Source organism: Microchirus variegatus (assembly GCF_963457635.1).
Source record: "Microchirus variegatus genome assembly, chromosome: 9".
Lineage (NCBI taxonomy): Eukaryota > Metazoa > Chordata > Actinopteri > Pleuronectiformes > Soleidae > Microchirus > Microchirus variegatus.
The window spans coordinates 25,606,799-25,626,918 of record NC_139810.1 but is presented as its reverse complement, the minus strand read 5'-3'; the positions used below and the strand labels follow the sequence as shown (position 1 = coordinate 25,626,918).

At 41.4% G+C, this 20,120-nt stretch overlaps 1 protein-coding gene across 1 annotated transcript in view; it reads right to left on the bottom strand.

The window, feature by feature from the left end:
- The window catches only part of syt6a (synaptotagmin VIa), a gene marked incomplete at its 3' end in the record, with an annotated part of 73,853 nt that extends 55,759 nt beyond the window's left edge, over nucleotides 1-18,094 (bottom strand). Inside the window, exon 1 of the mRNA XM_083895376.1 lies at nucleotides 17,923-18,094. Coding sequence (XP_083751502.1) covers nucleotides 17,923-18,079 — 157 coding nt within the window. The 5' untranslated portion in view covers nucleotides 18,080-18,094. The remainder of the gene's footprint in view (nucleotides 1-17,922) is intronic.
- Nucleotides 18,095-20,120: the final 2,026 nt, after the last annotated feature.

Below are 20,120 nucleotides of genomic sequence, written 5' to 3'. Positions count from 1 at the left end.
ATAATAGTTTTTGTTTCATTTTCGTAGTGTTTCAAAAAGTCATGCAAAATAGCCGCGGTTGCATAGCCACTGTTAGCAGCGAGACGCCATGTTTCTACCGGAGCCTGTAAGGACAAACGCGAGAGAACAAATCAAGCGTCTCTTTACTTGTAGAGGAAGTCCCGCCTCCTCTCTCTCCGCTTCGTCTGCTACGGCCGCGGTAGCTCGCCCTCTCCCTCGCCTCACGAACCTCATCTGCTGACACGGAGAAAGACGACGAGGACGACATTTGACCAGCTGCGGATACCGTAGCGCTCAGGGAAGGGAGGGGGTGAGCAGAGGAGCAGTTCTTTGTTGTAAATTTCAGCCTCTCCTCTAGATGTCACTATAAGCTACTTACTTCACCTTTAACAAGGTCAAAGTAGCTTTTACAACAGTTTGGAAAATAATGTTTTTTTATACCATTTTAATACTTCTTTACCAAATAACAGTGTTCAAGGTGAAGTTAGTAGTTTATAGTGCCATCTAGAGGAGAGGCTGAAATTTACAACAAAGAACTGCTGCTCTGCTCACCCCCTCCCTTCCCTGAGCGCTACGGTATCCGCAGCTGGTCAAAGTCGTCCTCGTCGTCTTTCTCTGTGTCAGCAGAGGAGGTTCGTGAGGCGAGGGAGAGGGCGGAGCTACCGCGGCCATAGCAGACGAAGCGGAGAGAGAGGAGGCGGGACTTCCGCTACAAGTAAAGAGACGCTTGATTTGTTCTCTCGCGTTTGTCCTAACAGGCTCCGGTAGAAACATGGCGTCTCGCTGCTAACAGTGGCTATGCAACCGCGGCCCGCGACCATGTTATTTTACATGACTTTTTAAAACACTACGAAAATGAAACAAAAACTATTATACAGCGACTAGACAATGCAGGAGCACATTATATGTATAAAAAAGTGGAATTTGGGTTATATAAACCCATAAATACAACACAGTGTCCCTTTAGGAGAATGTACATTACACATGAGGTGAAGCCACTGCAGGAGCATATTGTTATATTTCCGCTTTCTGGGCACATCATGACTCTCTGCTTCAGAATCATTTTTCAAGTATGTTTTTCTTTTCTTTTCTTTTCGGAGAGCACAGTCTTTATCTGGATATTTATTAGCCCAGCGCAGCCTCTACAGAAAAATGATAAACGCACATTTAATCTATGCATCTACAGTTAAATAATGGAACTTGGCTTCCGCAGTGTGTGTGATTATAACTCGGCGTTTTCTGGCTGGCTTTCAAGAGTTTATTTCATGGAAAGCATGGAGCCCTTTACTCCTCTGATCCCTCCCGTCTTTCAGTCTCGCAGTTGTTTCGCCGACGTAAATGTGAGCAATCAAAACCGGGGCTATTTTCACGTCCTCCGTGTTCCCACAGTCGACCCGTGGACCAATTTTCCCCACCAATGACGAGCCGTAAGGTCATTCCATCAATTCTTGTCAGCGCAGGTAACGAGGATTTCAGACTGGGAAGTATCTGCTATGCACAGGGGACGCTGATATAATCACAGGACGAAATGTCACAACAAACCTGCGATTGTACCACCGCTATTGTGCAAAGACGGAGAATAAAAGTCTAATTCCGCCTTTGGTTTTAATGAAATGTGTGTTCCCCAGTGTTCAAACACCTCCTGTTGATCACTGCTCGAACTTTCCCAGCAAAAAAATAAAAAATTGTTTTTGGCATGGTCACAAAACTACATGCCCCTTAGTCCTTTGTCATGGGCTTGTTATTGAATTGAATGTCCCCGATTGTACTCCTTGTGTGTCACGTTTCCTCGGGGGACTGTTAATGGCCGTATAAGTGAAAACACAGAATATAGGAAGTGGCAGAGATTCCAGGAAATGGGAATGATACGCTCTGAATTAATGTTGAGCCTAAGGCACCACATGTTCTAGGTGCGCTATGACTCAAACGCGCGTTTCCTTGCGGCTCGTTGCAAGATTAATAGGCAGGCACACAAAAAGTTCTGTCTATACCTCATTCTTCATTGTGTATAATGAACTATCCTAGTGACTTATTCATTAAAATGGTTCTGTTGTCTGATCCTAAAGATGCAGTAGGCGGTTTCAAACTGAAAATATTCCTGTTTTTGGGGTCATCTCTCCATCTCTGAAACTCTATCCTGATATTGACGCGTGTTTAATTGCGTTTCTGCCTTTTTAGACACTTTCTGCTTGTTAGGTTCCAGTGTTTCAGTTGTCGGTGCCGCTTCGTCTCGAGACTGTAGAGAGTGCCTGTCCTTACACTCCCCCTCCTCTTGAGGAGACGACGTGTAGCCGCTGAGTTGTAGATAGAAAAACACGGAATTATTCACTTCCACCTCCAGGGTCATGGCAAACTTCTAAGCCCTTGTTTTTGAAGACAAACTCCAGCTATGTGTTTTAACCCAGTGACAGTTGGCCATCAGTATTCACAAAATAGATTGCTTTACCCCCCTGTTTGCCCTTGCACAACTTTTTTAATGAGAAACATTTGCTTGTAATAAATCCACAATATAAGCTATCAATCTGGAGCTTGGAGAAGGTGCAGTAGTTTACAGACTGTACATGCTCAAATACCTTTGAGACCATGTGTCTGACACCACTCAGTATTGAAGCATGAGGAATGTGTAAGATAACATAAGATTTACTTTTATTGACCACCCACAGAGGAAGAACTCAGAAAGGGAAGCCATCGCAGCAAATTTGTGGGTGGGATTTAGCTGTAGCGTACGACACTCTCCGTTGTGTGATTTTGCTGCGCTTCCACGGTCGATAACTTCAACGCTCGGTGTCTACGTGCTGGCAGAAAGCTTTGTTTTCTCAATCATGTTGCATGGCCAAGTATCAGATCAGTATCAGATATACGTCTGATCCAGAACCGCATCGGTCTTGTTTGGACTGCAGCTCAAATCGGATTTTTTAAGAATATCCAGATTGATTTTTTTTTTGACAGACTGGACAGTTAAAAAATACTTCAGATCTAATTTTTCTAAAGCTGATTGAAACCACAATAATATTTCTAATGAGATTCTGAACGTCTCGGTCGCTCAGATAGGATTTCAAAGTGCCTTGACACGACTCGGACAACAACGATAATGCAGATCCGGGGGAGACGGAAGTTAAATGATCGACACAGTGGAAGATAGTAGTTTAAAGGTCTCACGTTATGCCCTTTTTCTCCAAGTTAACCTAGTTCCCTGGTGTCCTAATGAACATGTCTGTGACATGCTTTGGTCAAAATACCTTAAGGATGAAGCACCACAGCAGTTCAATCACTCTGCCAAAACAGCCCTGTTTAGAACGCTCCGTTTTGAGTGCCTGTCTCTTTAAATGCAAATGAGACACGGGAAACTACGTCAGCGTCACAGAGGCTACTGGGAGCTAACAGCAGTTAGCATTTGGAAAAGCCATCATTTGCCGACTCTAGCCGGCACATTGCCGTCATATATAGAATGAATCCACTGGACACGTAAATCCTCTGAGGCTGGAAGTTTGTGTGGAACTCTGTGCTGCACTGTGCAGCCAAGAATAGAACAATAGAACTTACTTCCGCTCCACTCTCGCATTTTTTTTATGGACAAAGCGGAGCTCTGTGAGACAACAATTCCATGAATGTCTCATTGTGACATAACAAGGAGCGCGGAAGTCAACGTCGAGTGTTTTATCTCCTGTACTTAGACTGAAGAGGAACCACAAAAACATGAGTGAGTCATCTTTTTGCACACTTTGCAGACTCATAGGGCCTCCAGAGTCCCAAATATAACTATTAACATGATTTAAAAGTAGATTTTTCACAACATGTCACCTAAAAAATGGTATAAAGTGTGGATGACAACAATAGTCCACGTGATTCCACCAGGCGTCTCTGGTCTGGCTGCACCACTGCCATTCCAGCAGTGATGACAACACACAAAAGGTGACACAACTCGGGTCGTCTCCTCCGTTTCTGTCGCTTCCTTGCAATCGAAAGAAAGTTTGCACCATTTGGGGCAGAAACAGACACAGAAGTCTCTCGTCCGTTTTGTTTAGACAAGTCGTTTTGTGGCCTGTAACTATAGGAATCCACGTGGAAGACGAGACGACGTCAACGTGGACACACGCAGATCGGATCTGATCACTTGTAGTCGGTCTGGAAGATCAGATTCTGATCGCATATGCTTACAAATCCGATTTGGACCTCAGCCTAAACAAGATCCGTGACACGGATCTGAGCGGAGAATCAGAATTGTCAGTTCATGCTTCAGCCTGGTCGGGGACAAATGTATTTGCGAGGCTGTGAACAAAGATGTACGGCGCAGAATTGTTTCTCACATCACTTGATTTACACTTGATTTTATGGAATTATCGATCCACTATTCCGACCTACATTTCATAGTAAAGGGAGGAAAACTATATTAAACACGGCAGCAGTGAGTTCTTTGCTCTGTTGGCAGCCGAGTATGAAACAACGTGGTGTTGCATACACATTACACCCTTGGTTCGTCCCTTGAGCTTTGGCGTTTGTATTTAATTTAACCTTCCATGCGTGCGACTGCGCCATCTAATTAGTGGATCTGCTTTTTTTAAACGTTAATAGACCTCCTCCTCCTCATTATCTTGTCGTAGCCTGCTGAGGGGGTTCCAGTTTTAGAAGGAAAACATCTCACGTCTGTTACCCACAGGCGAACAGATGAAACAACTGACACCCCGCTGCTGACTGGACCTCCTGAGATACGTGTGAAAGTACGTCGCTGACACAGTAGGACACGCGCACACAAGTACGTACAGGATATAGAACATGATGATGTAATGTTACGGAGAATTATGTGGGGGAAAAAAGAGCTTGATGAAACCAAAAAAAACAAGTTTTTTAAAAATAGAAAGATGGATGAGGAGGAAGAAACTAATTTGATTGATTTTGTATTATTTACAAATGCACTCATCCGTCCGTTGAAATGACGCAACGTTCTTGTTCACATCTTTCAGACACAGAGACATGTTTGTCATTTTTCACATTTCTTATACCCTTTTTTACTTTATTTAAAAAACGTGCAATTATTGATCAAGCTGATCGGTTTAGGATCGAATCAAAGGGCAGATGTCAGATGCTAAGTGAGTTACAGCAGCGTATGTGATTTTCTTTGGCAATAAAAATGCATTTTTGGGAATTTCACCAGACGCTATTAGACCGTAAAGGTCACATTTGATTAGATTTATTTTGATATTGGATGGCTTTTCATTTGTATATTTGAAAGCCCAGACAGAGGATTGCAGATGTGCAACTAATGATTATTTTCGTAATCAATTAATCTGTCGATTATTTTCTCGATTAATCTCATGGTCCATAAAAAAAAAATTCAATAAAAAAAAAACGTTGATCGGTGTTTGTCAAACCTGGAAATGACGATGTTCTCGAATGTCTTGTTTTTTGTTTTGTCCACAAAACAAAATGATTCGGTTTTTAGTGATTTCTTTGTTATGTGGAGCAAAGAAACGAAGAAAATATTCACATTTAAGAAGCTCAAATGGTCAGAAATCTTGTTTTAATCTTGAAAAAAGCTTAAAACCGATTAATCGGTTATCGAAATAAGCCCATTAAAGGTTTATTTCGATAATCATAATAATAATTCTGTGCCCTATTATCAGGAATCAACCACTGGAGATGGTTTCATGTTATGTGTTATACAGAATAAACAGTATATACAGTACAGCAGCAAAATTGTACACGATCTTCAGCGTTTTTTTTCCTTCTTCTTGTTACTGACGAGATCCATATGAAAAGGTCAGTGGTTAGAGAGGCAGTGCAGGGTGTGCACATTTCTCTCTGGCACAAATTAAATAAAGGTGGCACCTCAGCATTGACCTACAGCACTGACTGACCTATTCATTAGGGGGAATAGATCTAAAAATGCACAAGCTGAGGCGCCATCTACTTATTTTATAGCTACAAGATGCTTGATTTAAATCTGTAATTGATGTCTCATTCAGGCGCCAACGTCCTTTGACAATGTGCGAGGCGAAAAATGTTGTAGTGACGGACCCACAGAAGAAGACACGGAGAGAGAGAATGTTAGATTCATGAGGCGATGCCAGCTGTTTTTCCTCCTCCGCGTCTATTGAATATGTAATCAGGCACTTGTTTGCTGACACATGCATCATCAAGGCTGAAGGCAGGATTTTTAGTTATGTTCTACATTGCCCCCCTGTGCTCTAATTAGAGCCTTTAAAGGTGAAGTAAGTAGTTTATAGTGCCATCTAGAGGAGAGGCTGAAATATACAACAAAGAACTGCTCCTCTGCTCACCCCCTCCCTTCCCTGAGCGCTACGGTGTCCTCAGCCGGTCAAATGTCGTCCTCGTCGTCTTTCTCCGTGTCAGCAGATGAGGTTCGTGAGGCGAGGGAGAGGGCGGAGCTACTGCGGCCGTAGCAGACGAAGCGGAGAGAGTGGAGGCGGGACTTCCTCTACAAGTAAAGCGACGCTTGATTTGTTCTCTCGCGTTTGTCCTTACAGGCTCCGGTAGAAACATGGCGTCTCGCTGCTAACAGTGGCTACGCAACCGCGGCCCGCGACCATGTTATTTTACATGACTTTTTGAAACACTACGAAAATGAAACAAAAACTATTATACAGCGACTAGACAATGCAGGAGCACATAATATGTATAAAAAAGTGGATTTTGGGTTATATAAACCCATAAATACTACACATTGTCCCTTTAATTACCGTTAATTTATCGAATAGTTGGGTGGCGAAGCATGTTCTGAGTCTGTGTAAAAGTGGTAATTCACTTTTTGCAGCGTTCATGTACAAAATCAATATCTGGACCTCTGGAGCTCAAACTGTGTAGTCCCCACTCACTGAACTGAAACATAACCCGAGAGGTTGTAATCCTAACGGTCCTCGGCTTCAGGAAACTGCAAGTGCTGTTGCTGTAGCAAAAAAACACCAAACTCTATCTAAAAGCCTTGATGTTTTTTTATTTCCTCACTGAAATTACAAGTTGAATGTCAACTTTTTCTTCCCCCTCTCACTGATCTACGGCTTTACTCGAGACGTGATTATAGTCATTTAAGCCCCAGACTGTCACAGAGTCTTCTGGTTTGCAGGGCGGGGATTGGAGAAAATGAGCCGAAATCTTTTTTAACAGCAGTAAACATTTTCCTGAGGAGGTAATCGTCTTCGTTTTTTTTTTTCAATAAATCATGATGCTACTTTTCTAAATTATGTTCCTATTTACAAAAAAACAAGACTTCTGGTAGCGGCGCGTGATGTCTGTGAACGTCTGGTCACTAAAACCTGGACACGGTATGGACCAAATCGAGAAGAGTGAACGATGGGAGTCTATTCTCCCAACTTCAAGTCAGTGCAGCCTCAAAATTAAAGCTTCCACGTCATCGTAAATTAGTGGCATAACGTTGCTTCATCAACGTAATAGTTTGTAAAGTAGAACCGATTAAAAATAAACAATCCATCCAAGTTTAATCAAATACTGTGACTGTTAATGTGAAAACAAACTACTATTACACACACCCACATATATATTTATGTATATATGTATATATACACATATATACATACATATAATATATGTATGTATATATATGTCCACACACCCACATATATTATATGTGGGTGTGTGGATATGTGGGTTTCTTTAATCTATTCATAAATATATATACACCCACATATATATTTATGTATATATACATATATACACACATACATACATATACATACACATATATATATATGGGTGTGTATATATGTATATCTTTATATGTATGTATGTATATATGTACAGTATATATATATATATGTATGTTTATGTGTATATGTATGTATGTATGTGTGTATATAATATATACACACATATACATATATATTATGTATATATATATAGTATGTATTATGTATATATACATATATATTAATATGTATATATGTATATATATTATATATACATATATATACATATTAATATACACATATATATATACATATACACATATTATAAAAATAATAATATAATTGTGTGATCTACAATGATCTCAAATCATTAGAAAAACACTGTTAAAAAAACAAAGTAGAACTATTTTGATAAACTAACTGTATATAACCGTATTATATTTTGTTTTAAAACGATCAACAGAGAAAGCGTGCAGTAGATCAAATCGTTCGTGTCGTTTTTCGTAATGTCCGTCCAGTTTTCCGAAACATTAGTGCAGTAACGGTATTTACATATATTTGCTCTCTGCAGGGGGCAGATGCACTCTCGCCCTCTAAAGCTGCACATTACTGTAATTTATGTGAGGAATTGCACAGACTCCCCACATCTAATTCTACACCATCAACCCTGCGAGCGTGACAGCAGTGTCAGCCCCAGAGACCTGAAGCTTTTCACCGTGACAGACAGCTCAACAGTCATTATGACAAAAGCGTTACATGAACAGAAGCAGACAGAGGAGGTGCACAACACTTCATGGAAAAAAGGATGAGGAATGTGTGGCGGTAATGACATTGCTTTTTCACCCCCTCCTGAAAAGTTTCTCATCAAACTTTAAACCACCCCCAACGTGCAGTTTAACTTGTCACAGCTGACTTTTTTCTTTTTTTTTTGCTTTGAATAGAACAGATTTTTAATATCCAGCCATAGCTGAATCATTTTTCTTCAGTCACATTATCGTGATTTAACTTGAATAAAATAACTTGCTGCAATTAATGATTATTTTCCCGATTAATCGTTTGGTCCATAAAATGTCAGAAAATGTTAAAATACGTTGATCGGTGTTTGTCGATCCTGGAAATGACGATGCTCTCGAATGTCTTGTTTTGTCCACAAATCAAAATGATTCACTTTTAATGATTTCTTTGTTACGCGGAGCAAAGAAACAAAGAAAATATTCACCTTTAAAGGGACACTGTGTAGTATTTATGGGTTTATATAACCCAAAATCCACTTTTTTATGCATATTATGTGCTCCTGCATTGTCTAGTCGCTGTATAATAGTTTTTGTTTCAAAAAGTCATGTAAAATAACATGGTCGCGGGCCGCGGTTGCATAGCCACTGTTAGCAGCGAGACGCCGTGTTTCTACCGGAGCCTGTAAGGACAAACGCGAGAGAACAAATCAAGCGTCTCTTTACTTGTAGCGGAAGTCCCGCCTCCTCTCTCTCCGCTTCGTCTGCTTACGGCCGCGGTAGCTCGCCCTCTCCCTCACCTCACGAACCTCATCAGCTGACACGGAGAAAGACGACGAGGACGACATTTGACCGGCTGAGGACACCGTAGCGCTCAGGGAAGGGAGGGGGTGAGCAGAGGAGAAGTTCTTTGTTGTAAATTTCAGCCTCTCCTCTAGATGGCACTATAAACTACTTACTTCACCTTTAAGAAGCTAAAAACAATCAGAAATCTTGTTTTAATCATGAAAAAAAACAATCAATAATCAATTAATTGTTTGAGCTCTACTATATGTACCGCTTATCTTGAAGTTTTTCAGCTGGATTTATCTACATTGCATGTACAGAAGTTAACAGCTTCTCTGCAGGAGTAAACGATGATGATGATGATGGTGCTTCGTCATTGCCACACATGCTCTTCATATCAAACATCAGCGTGAGGAAGGAAATATTCATTACTACCAGTCACAGCCGGTGTATTTTCTTCATTTTGTCACTAATGAATCAGGACTAACCCCGCTGCCATTTACTGCACATTCCGCCACAAACAACGACAACTCCCATGACCCCACGCTGCTTAAAAAATGACATCCTGTGGGATTTAACTGTCTGAAACCTAAAATAACTGCAAATGTCAATGACGAATTCTCGAAATTGAAAGTCATTCTCTCTGCACAAGAATGGAAATGTAAGCACACTGACGGACAGCGATAGTCTTGGGGGTTTGAAGGGTCAACTAAAACTCAACTGTTGCACATTCATACATATGAAGCTACAGAATAATGTAATGCAAATGGAGAATAAAAGAAAGGGAAAAAAAGGGTATTTCTCTCGCTCAACTGCATTTCTCCTTGCCTTGTGAGGCCGTGCTCACTCGTGGCCTGATTCTTTAATCAATAAACCAATGTTCTGCTTGATGGCACAGCACAGGCCTTTGCCCAGTGCGCTGGTCTGGGTAACACACAGCCTGTTTTCTGCATTACTCAACACCACCACCCACACACACACACACACACACACACACACACACACACACACACCAATCACTTACACCAGTAATGACTCTGATGCATTTTGTGGGAGAAAACCAAGACGGCAGTACCGTCCTGTTAAGCACTTAAAACGCGGTACAAGACACTGTGGTTTCGTCTCTGCAACAGAGACTTTATTATTATTTATTTATGGGGATTCATCAGGTGCTGCCCATACACTACCAGTCAAAGGTTTGGGCACACCTTCTCATTTGAAAGGTTTTTCTTTATTTTCTTGACTATTTACATTGTAGATTCTCACTGAAGCCATCAACACTGTGAATGAACACATATGGAATTATGTAGTAAACGAAAAAGTGTGACATAACTCTGATGCTGAGCCCTTGTTGGCCCTTTTGCCTTCACTCTGATGCCCATCACCCTATACCTGCTGAACACAGAATACCAGGTCCTTTGTTTATAGTGTATTGTATATTGTCTCAAGCCTGAACTGAAGCCCAATTTATACTCCTGCGTAAAGTGCTCTGCGTAGGTTACGCAGAGACTCTGCGTCGACGCAGAGCCTGTCGAAGAGCCTCTGCGTCGTCTCCGACTGCACGAAATATTTTTTAAGTGTCCGTCACTCCGTCAAGGGACAACGGAGACGGCAAGGGCTCACTCTGCGCACCGAGCGTCCACAGACGCGGGGCTGATCCCCGCCGATAACGTCGCTGCCAAACTATAAATACGTCATATCTTAACACACACAGCACATGTTTAGACTCTAAATGGCCAATTTCTCGCCTCAAATTATCTTAAAACTGCGTTCCGTGACACAGAAAAGTGAGAAACGGCCACTGTTTCAACAACAACAGTCTTTCTCTCTCTTTCTCTCTCGACGTCATTGCTCACTGTAGCCTGAAGCAGAACAACCTTGCGCATCGACCCCTACTGATCGGGCGGGAAATTGCAGCGCGTATCCGTCACCATGACGCAGAAGTATGAAGGCTCGATAACGCATACGCAGTCGGAGAAGTATAACGTGGCCTTGACACCTTCCTACAACATCCGCAGGGAGTCGGCTCCCCGATACCTAGAGTAGACAAAGAGGTGTGAAAACACCGCCTGGAATGGCAGACTCTTTGTCTATTGCAGGAATTTAAAAGGGGGAGTTGCTCAGGTATAAATGTGGAGGGCTCACTTTGCTCTGGGTCTTTCTCCAGCTAGGATCAACTCCTGTGAAGATTGACCTTTTCCTTGTCACGAAAATAAAAACAATTTCTTTCTTCACCAGTAGTAGTGTAGTAGTGTAGAAAGACAAATGGCTTGTGACCCAAGGATTGCAAGGTTCCACCAGGCCAAGCGTTGTGGTAACCCGGAGGAAGGTAGCCAATCGCTATTGCTCATTGTTAATTGGACACTCTCAAATGACCCGAGCAACAGGGGACGCACGGAGTTCACTACATGGTCCCAAGCCCAGATTAATATGAGGGTTGTGCCAGAAAAGGGAAATAAAAAAACGCTGCCAAACCAAATATGCAGATCATCCACCGTGGTGACCTTCAAGAGAGGGAGAAGACAAAAAAAAAATCAAATAATGGATTCATTCACATTCACAGTAGCTCCACAGCCGTCCCACTGAGGACATTATATTTACAGTATGTCTAGAAACCAGCGCCCTCTGGGGGGACGTCCCCGGTTACCGTTGAGCTTCAAAGTTGAAATGTGGAGGATGATGCACCAGAGCAGCCTTCAGAGAAACACTTGATGATGAAAGCGTTGTCTCTTGTCATTTTCTTCCCGGACGTCCCTACAGTGGAGATGATTGGTATTCAAGCCACTGTGTGACTTTTGCCTTTTAGTGCATTAATTATAATGAAAAATGTGCTCCACTTGGCCCGTCATTATGTCCTCCTCCTCCGCCTCCTCCCCCTCCTCCAATCTGGGTTTACTGACCTGACTCGGCTACAATATATATATTTGCTTTTAAGCTCAAGTGTCATCAAATATACCTTTATGTTATCTAATCTTACACCTTCCCACTTGTGTTAAGGTGCAGAGCAGGGATTAAAGGCTGTGTGGATACCTATGAATACATAAACACCCCCTAATTCTGTTTCCTGGAAGGGAAAAGGTGCAAAAAAAAAAAAAAGAAGAGAGAGAGAAGTGTTTTATTATTCTAATAATTACAGCAATAATGGCAGAAGCCTTTGAGGACTGCTGGTTGCTCTTTTCGTGGCAGCTGAGACAGACATTTTTTTGGCATATTATCTCTCGCAACAGAAAGGGGACCGTGTCTCCGGCGTTCCTTTGTGGTCTACAGTGAAATGTTGTATCAATAAAGCACAGCGACAGTAGACCGTTGGTATGAATTATTGAAAGGCACCGTGGTTCAGATGGGCTTCTAATCTCCACAGTGCAGTTAATTTGATGTTCTTGTTTTTTTCCTGTTTTGGATTCAACCTGCATTGCACCATCTGTCCCCCCCGCAAAACGCCGCGGACGGCGAGGAGCAGACCAGTGGGGACGGAACGAACGGTCCACGGGGCGCTGCGATGCGATGTCCTCCGGTTGGCCAAGGTCTTGTTTAATAAACCCCAAGATGAGATGAGGGCGTGCGGGAAATGATGTGATCTAAAATAAGCCTCGTCAACCAAGGCCCACAACTGAAGCTGCTGCTGTGTGTGTGTGTGTGTGTGTGTGTGTGTGTGTGTGTGTGTGTGTGTGTGTGTGTGTGTGTGTGTGTGTGTGTGTGTGTGTGTGTGTGTGTGTGTGTGTGTGTGTGTGTGTGTGTGTGTGTGTGTGTGTGTGTGTGTGTTCTTGTACTTGCAGCATACTGAGGACCAGTGAGGGTTTTTAACCAACAAAGTGAGGTCATTTTTACGGTGAGGACATTTTGGCCGGTCCTCACTTTGTTTTCATTGAAATCACTTCCTTAGGTTGCTATAACATGCTATACTCAATTTGTCCATTTTTTTTTTTCAAATTTTGGACAACATGTATAGTATGACGTTTTGTCAAATTTTGGACCAAATTTTTTTGGTCAAATTTTGGACCAAATTTTTTTGGTCAAATTTTGGACCAAATTTTTTTGGTCAAATTTTGGACCAAATTTTTTTGGTCAAATTTTGGACCAAATTTTTTTGGTCAAATTTTGGTCCAAATATTTTTTTGTCAAATTTTGGACCAAATTTTTTTGTCAAATTTTGGACCAATTTTTTTTGTCAAATTTTGGACCAAAATTTTTTTGTCAAATTTTGGACCAAAATTGTTTTGTCAAATTTTGGACCAAAATTCTTTTGTCAAATTTTGGACCAAATTTTTTTTGTCAAATTTTGGACCAAATTTTTTTTGGTCAATTTTTGGACCAATTTTTTTTTTGTGTGTGTGTGTGTGTGTGTGCGTGCGTGTGTGTGTGTGTGTGTGTTTGAAGGAGAGATGGCTTAAAAGAGCATCCAGGAACTACACAGGCTTAGGGGATGTGTTTTGTAACCTGTGCCAATGCTCCAGAGTGAATATCAAGATCTAAAGCAGGCAGTTGATCAGCAGGAAGTGTGCGCTCAGCAGAGTGTGAGCTGCTGATCTGAGTGCTCGTTTATCGCACACGGGAAAGTCTCGCGTCGCCGTTCGCATGAACAGCAGGTGGCTTCCGCGCAGTGACATTTTAGTCTCGATCGGAATACAAACAGAGCAGCGCAAGATTTAACAAATCGGTCGTCGGAGATAATGGGTTATTATCTCGCAATAGCATCGGGTACAATTTATCCCAATCGATTTGTAACTAATATAGGGACACTCATCCGACAGTGGGATGTTTTTTTTTGTTGTAAATGTCTGCTGCTGTGAGGCTGAGAGCTGCTAATGTGTTTAAACAGCTGTACGTTCATAATGTGCTCGTTCACAGAGGAGAAAATGAGGCAAATGGAAACAGAGGTTTTCATATATGTGTATATATATACATACATATATATATACGTGTATATATGAATATACATATATGTATATGTATGTTTATGTGTATATATGTGTATATAGGTATGTGTATATGTGTATATATAACATACATACAAATATATGTGTAATATATATATAGATATATACAAATATACATATATGTATATTTATGTGTATATTTATGTGTATATGTATGTGTATATATGTATATATATATATATATGTGTATATATGTACATATGTGTGTATATGTGTCTATATATATATGTATATATATATAATATATATACATATACACATATTCACATATTATGTGAATATGTGTATATGTGTATATGTATATATACATAGTATATGGATGTGTATATGTTTATATAAACATATGTACATCCGTATATTTGCAATTCTACACAAAAGCTTCAGATTAAATAATAATACTAAAAATAATAATAACATGCATACTACATTAAGTATTTCTCGGAGCAGATGTGAAGAAGTTCATTTGCCAACATTTCGCCGAGAAAATGAAGGAAACCGTCGCAGAAAAAGTTGAAAATGATGAGGAAGCAGATGGCGTTGGTAGCAAACACATGACAAATGTGGGGAATAGCATTTGGCTTTCAGTTTACCAAACTGAAATGTGACTTATCACTTCTTTGTAAGAACATTTGTAGTGATCCATTACTCCAGCTGTAGTATTATACATGTTTTGCGATATTCAGATGGAAAAAAAATAAAATAAACTAACCAGAACTCCAAAACACACCAAACTTTGGTGTTAAGACTCTTACAGACACCTTTATCCTCATTCCAACCATGTCTGGTACATCACACAATTGTTTGCTTCTCTGTCGTCAAACACGGAGAATGGAACCAAAATACCTGATGTGTACTATCCCACTTTTTGGCACCCTTGTGTTGAGGCACAAAGCACAGTGGTCTGTTATGAACGACAGGGGAAAAATGCCCGCCTGCGGCCTCGTCTCTCACAAAGTCTTCGTCTTCTTTCTCGTTGCTGAAGAAACCACATGCCAGGAGGAAAGAACACTGAATGCTGGTCTATTGTTGCTCTGTGTCGCATTTTTCCTTCTTTGAGGATTTTTGGCGAGCTTAAACTCTGTGTCGCGCCGCTGACTCTATAGGTGACGCAGCTGCAGAAATATGTAATTCACGTATCCAGTCCACCACACACACACACACACACACACCCTGTGGTGGAAACTCAGCTCAGATTAGGGTGAACCATTACAAACCACACAGCGGTGAGCTGAACTGCACAGACTCATCAGTATTTGCTTTTTAAGTAACTTTTTTCCGGCTCTTTTCACCCGGAACAACCGATGCTAAAGCTGTGCATTAGTTTGCAACACGCGTCAGCGTTGGTGTGTGCGGGAATATCGGCTTTGTGTGTTTGCATTTGTTCTCAGTCTCAGCCTCTCACTCATCACTGAACTCACCAGTAACTTTTCTTTGTGTCATTTCCTTCCCCCTCATCTCATTACATCTACAGTAGAAGCTTTGGGATTTTTGTTGAGCACATTTTTCTTCTCCTGTGGATGCTTCTTTGCCTGACTTCATTGTTGCCTCCCCCCCGGGGGTTGTGGAAATTTGCATCGAACATATTTCTTTTTTTTCCCACTGTGTATACACAGTGCATCTGCAATGCATCTGAAATTTGCATGCCAAAATTGCATGCGTATATGTTTGTGTTTACTTTACCATACAGAAAATACAAGCTTCCAGACTGTCATTCGTGACTGAAGGTTCACTGTGTTCAATTCAAAGTCAAATAAACCTAAAACTCTGTCCTAAACCTAAAAAAAACTGTCTTAAAAAGTACACAACCGTTGAAAAGTTTGGGGTCACTTAGAAATGTCCTTATTTTTTTAGGAAAAGCACTTTTTTTCAATGAATATAACATTAAATTAATCAGAAACACACTCTATACATTGTTAATGTGGTAAACAACCATTCTAGCTAATGGAATATGTACATAGGTGTATAGAGGCCCATTTCCAGTGTTCTAATGCGCGCTAATTGCGTTAGAAGGCTGAATGATTTGAAAACCCTTGTGCAATGATGTTAGCACAGCTGAAAACAGTTTTGCTTGTTCTTTGGCGAAAGGGCAAAATTATTATTTTGAATAGGAATCATTATTTCTCATCTTGTCAATGTCTTGACTATATTTTCTAATCGTTTTGCAACTCTTTTGATGAATAAAAGTGTGACTTTTGATGGAAAACACAAACAAAATTGTATAGGTGACCCCTGACTTACGACCTACAAATAGTAGTGTATTAAAAGTTGAAACTTCAATTATGGGAAAATTAAGGCCCTGAAGAAAAAAATATTAAAACCCGAAATAAACTCCAAAATCGTGAATACTTGAGTCAAAGTGTTACTTTTTGTTAGTTTTAATAAACATGGTTTCATTGATTATTTCAAGCTTTGTTCCTTATATTCTGATTAATGTTATATTCATTGAAAGAAAGTGCTTTTCCTTCAAAAATAAGGACATTTCTAAGTGACCCCAAACTTTTGAACAGTAGAGTGTATATGTTTTTATATTATTAGATTAAGCTATTATTATTATATGAGTTTAGTAATCACCACCATGATGCATTATGGGTCCTGTTTGGTGAACATGACCACATCTATATGCAGGATTTGTTGATGCATGTAAGAAGACATTTCCTACACCCCCCCCCCCCCCCAACCCCCATCCTACACATCCTCCACCATTATGTGCAGCAGCTTGTCTTTAGCTTCTCATGTGGCAGAAATCATTTACATCAGTGGCAACATAACGTGCAATGGCATTTCATGTCCCCACAGCTCAGTCTTAGATGCCAGTGGCACCGGGGGGATGTACGTTCAATTCCTCCGCTGAGGCTGATGTGAGGTGACAGTGGATTTGGTCAGGATTGGTTGACAAGCGCTCTGTGAACAGGGGGTGGGGGGGGGTGGGGGGGCACCCTTGAAAAAGAAGCCAGAATTGATATTTCCCTGCTCTCTCCTGTGTGCACCTGCTGACACGGCTGAAGTTTGTCAAACAAAAGATGTCAAAACATTTTCACATCAACGCGCAACAAAGTCTTTGTTTGGAAGGGAAAAAAAAATCTAATTAGGACAGATAAGCTAATGAGTATAGATTACAGTTATTTGCAACGGATCAAAATCAAGGCTGCGTTCAAAATCCAGCGTTTTCCAGATGAAGTTGTTTTTTTTTTGTTTTTTTTAAGATCTACAATTATCCACACACCGCGCATTCCAATCTTGTCGAGCGTTATCTAACATCGCAGCGCTAATTTCGAGCAAAATCAAGCGACGTGTGTCGGATGCAGTCGAAGAAACAAACTTAAAAAAAACACAACAGTCTGCCAGAGGCTGTGGAAGAAGCTGCTCTGATTTGAAAAGAGGCTGGAGGATTATTATTCCTCTCTACAAGTGCCAAAGCAACAGATGCACAAGCTGCAACAAATGTGTACATCGCCCCTCATGAATAAGTTTAAAAAAAACAAACATGTTTACATGTAAACAAACAGTGTTTTCTCTTCGTAAAAGCCTGAGCGATCAGGACAGCATGAGCCGGCATTCGTCAGGCGTAACTCTTAACTATTAACACTCTGCTCTCTGGAGTCTGCACACCTCTTCGCTCCTTGCTGCCCTGAGGTGAGTAATATCTTAAGAGCTCTCTCTCTCTCAGAGAGACCTTATAAAACATGACTTTAGATATGATAAACACAAACGAAAAAAACCCAGAAAACCAGAGCACAGAGACTTACAGAGCAACAACAATCACAGCGTCGACTATCTTATAGATCAGGAGTTCCATATTGTACTTACTCTTCTCCTTATGGACGGCGCCTTGGCTGGACAACAGGAAGAGGAAATCCTCACAGGTATCCTCATCCAACAGTGTGCTGTTGTGCAGGCAGAGGTCAACAATTAGGGTCACAGCTCTCTGACAGACCATGTCATACTCCTCTCGGTCAGAACTCATGCTCCCAGCTGCATCCTCAGCCGCATGTGCTCATCCGAGGGGACTAACACACCCACACACACACACACACACACACACACACACACACACATAGGAGCAGCAGCAGCAGCAGCAGCGTAGCATCAAGAAGATGAAATGCAACTCGTCTCCGTCCTTCGTCTGATTCTTCTCCTTCCAGAGTCTCCGATGTGCATTTTACGCACATGGATGCGTGTTTGTGCGTGTTTGTGCGTTCCATGCCGTTTGTGTGTAAAACAATTTTTTTTTTTTGTTCCCTCCACAAACAAAAGGATGACCCTTATTTTATGCATGTGATGCCCTGTACTGTGTGTGTGTGTGTGTGTGTGCGTGTGCATAATAACATTTGTGAGACTCGCATTTGTCCCCGGGATGATAAAAAGGACAGAATTGTTGCATCATAAACAAAACATTAATGGATGACACAACAAGTGCTGTATGGTCTGATGACCAGCATGTCCCACTTCACACACACACACACACACACACACACAGAGAAAGAGAGATCGTTAAACTCTCATCATTACAGGTTGTAAACAGGGATTACAATTGGCACAAAGGGGGGGATTGTCAGAGGGAGAGCGCTGAGACGTGACACACACGGGAACTTCTCACTGGAGACTCTCTGTCCTGCAGGGACCGAACATTTCAGCTGACATGAGAAAAACAAACCCAGTGGTCATTATGACAAGGTTTTTTTTTAGTTTGTGCGCGTGGCAGCAGCAACAGCAGCAGCAGCAGCGTTACAGTCGTATACTGTAGATTCAGGTGTGGTGACAGGAACACGTGTGTGTATGTGTCTGTAGTGGGCTGTGAGGACACATTTGGAGTCATGTCAAACTTTAAAGGGCTTTTGGGAGTTTATGACGAAGGGTTTAGGTTAGTGTTGTGTGTGTATTTATATCTTTGTGAGGTCCAAAAAGTGTACAAACCGATTGTTAGCATTGGGTTTAGGTTTAGGTTTAGGTTTAGGTTTAGGGCCACATTATACTTCTCCGACTGCGTATGCGTTATCCGACTGCGTCACCACGGAGACGCCTCGAGCCTTTATACTTCTGCGTCGTGGATACGCGCTGCAATTTCCCGCCCGAACAGTAGGGGTCGCTGGGCAAGGTTGTTCTGCTTCTGGCTACAGTGAGCAATGGCGTCGAGAGAGAAAGAGAGAGAAAGACTGTTGTTGTTGAAACAGTGGCCGTTCTGCGTAACCTACGCAGAGCACTTTACGCAGGAGTATAAATTGGGCTTAAGGTTTAGGTTTAGGCACTTTGTTGTGATGGTTAAGGTTAGGATAAGGAATGCATTATTTCGATGATATAAAAACAAGTTTGTGTGTGTGTGTGTTCCAGGTATCACTGATGTCGTGGGGACCTAAGTCTGTTTACACAGTCACATTATGGGGACTTGTCTTCCTTATGGGGACGAAATGAGCGAGGCTTAAAAACAGATATGTTTCATTATTACTGAAAGTCTAATACAGGGGTGTCAAACTCATTTTCACATCAGGGCCACATCAGCATAATGGTTGCCCTCAAAGGGCCAGATGTAACTGTCATACAGAATAAATGTAACAAAATGTAACCAAATATAATGTAAACTAAAGGTAACTGCTCCATAACATATTGCTAAATAACTTTCTGTATTTATTACTTATTCAAATTCATTAAAGGGACTGCGGCGGGGAGTCGTGACAAAGCTTTTTTTAAACATTGTTAAAACAATGTTTTGATAATCAGTAGCAGTGCATCCACCGGTCCAGAGGGGGGAGCTGCGCTTCTGAGAGCTGGTGTGCTGAATATGTCACTTCCGGGTATTGGCCAATCACAAGACAGTTGGGAAGGCTCTACGCTGGCTGGCCAATCACAACACACTCTGTCTTCTGGGTGTGAGAGTTCAGTCTGAAATATCGCGGCTGAGGACAGCATGCCGTCACTAGTGGGTAACGCAATTGCCATGCATTATGGGAAATGTCGTTTATGGTCAACGCATGCCTTAAAGCAGCATAGACCTATTTTAACACAGAATT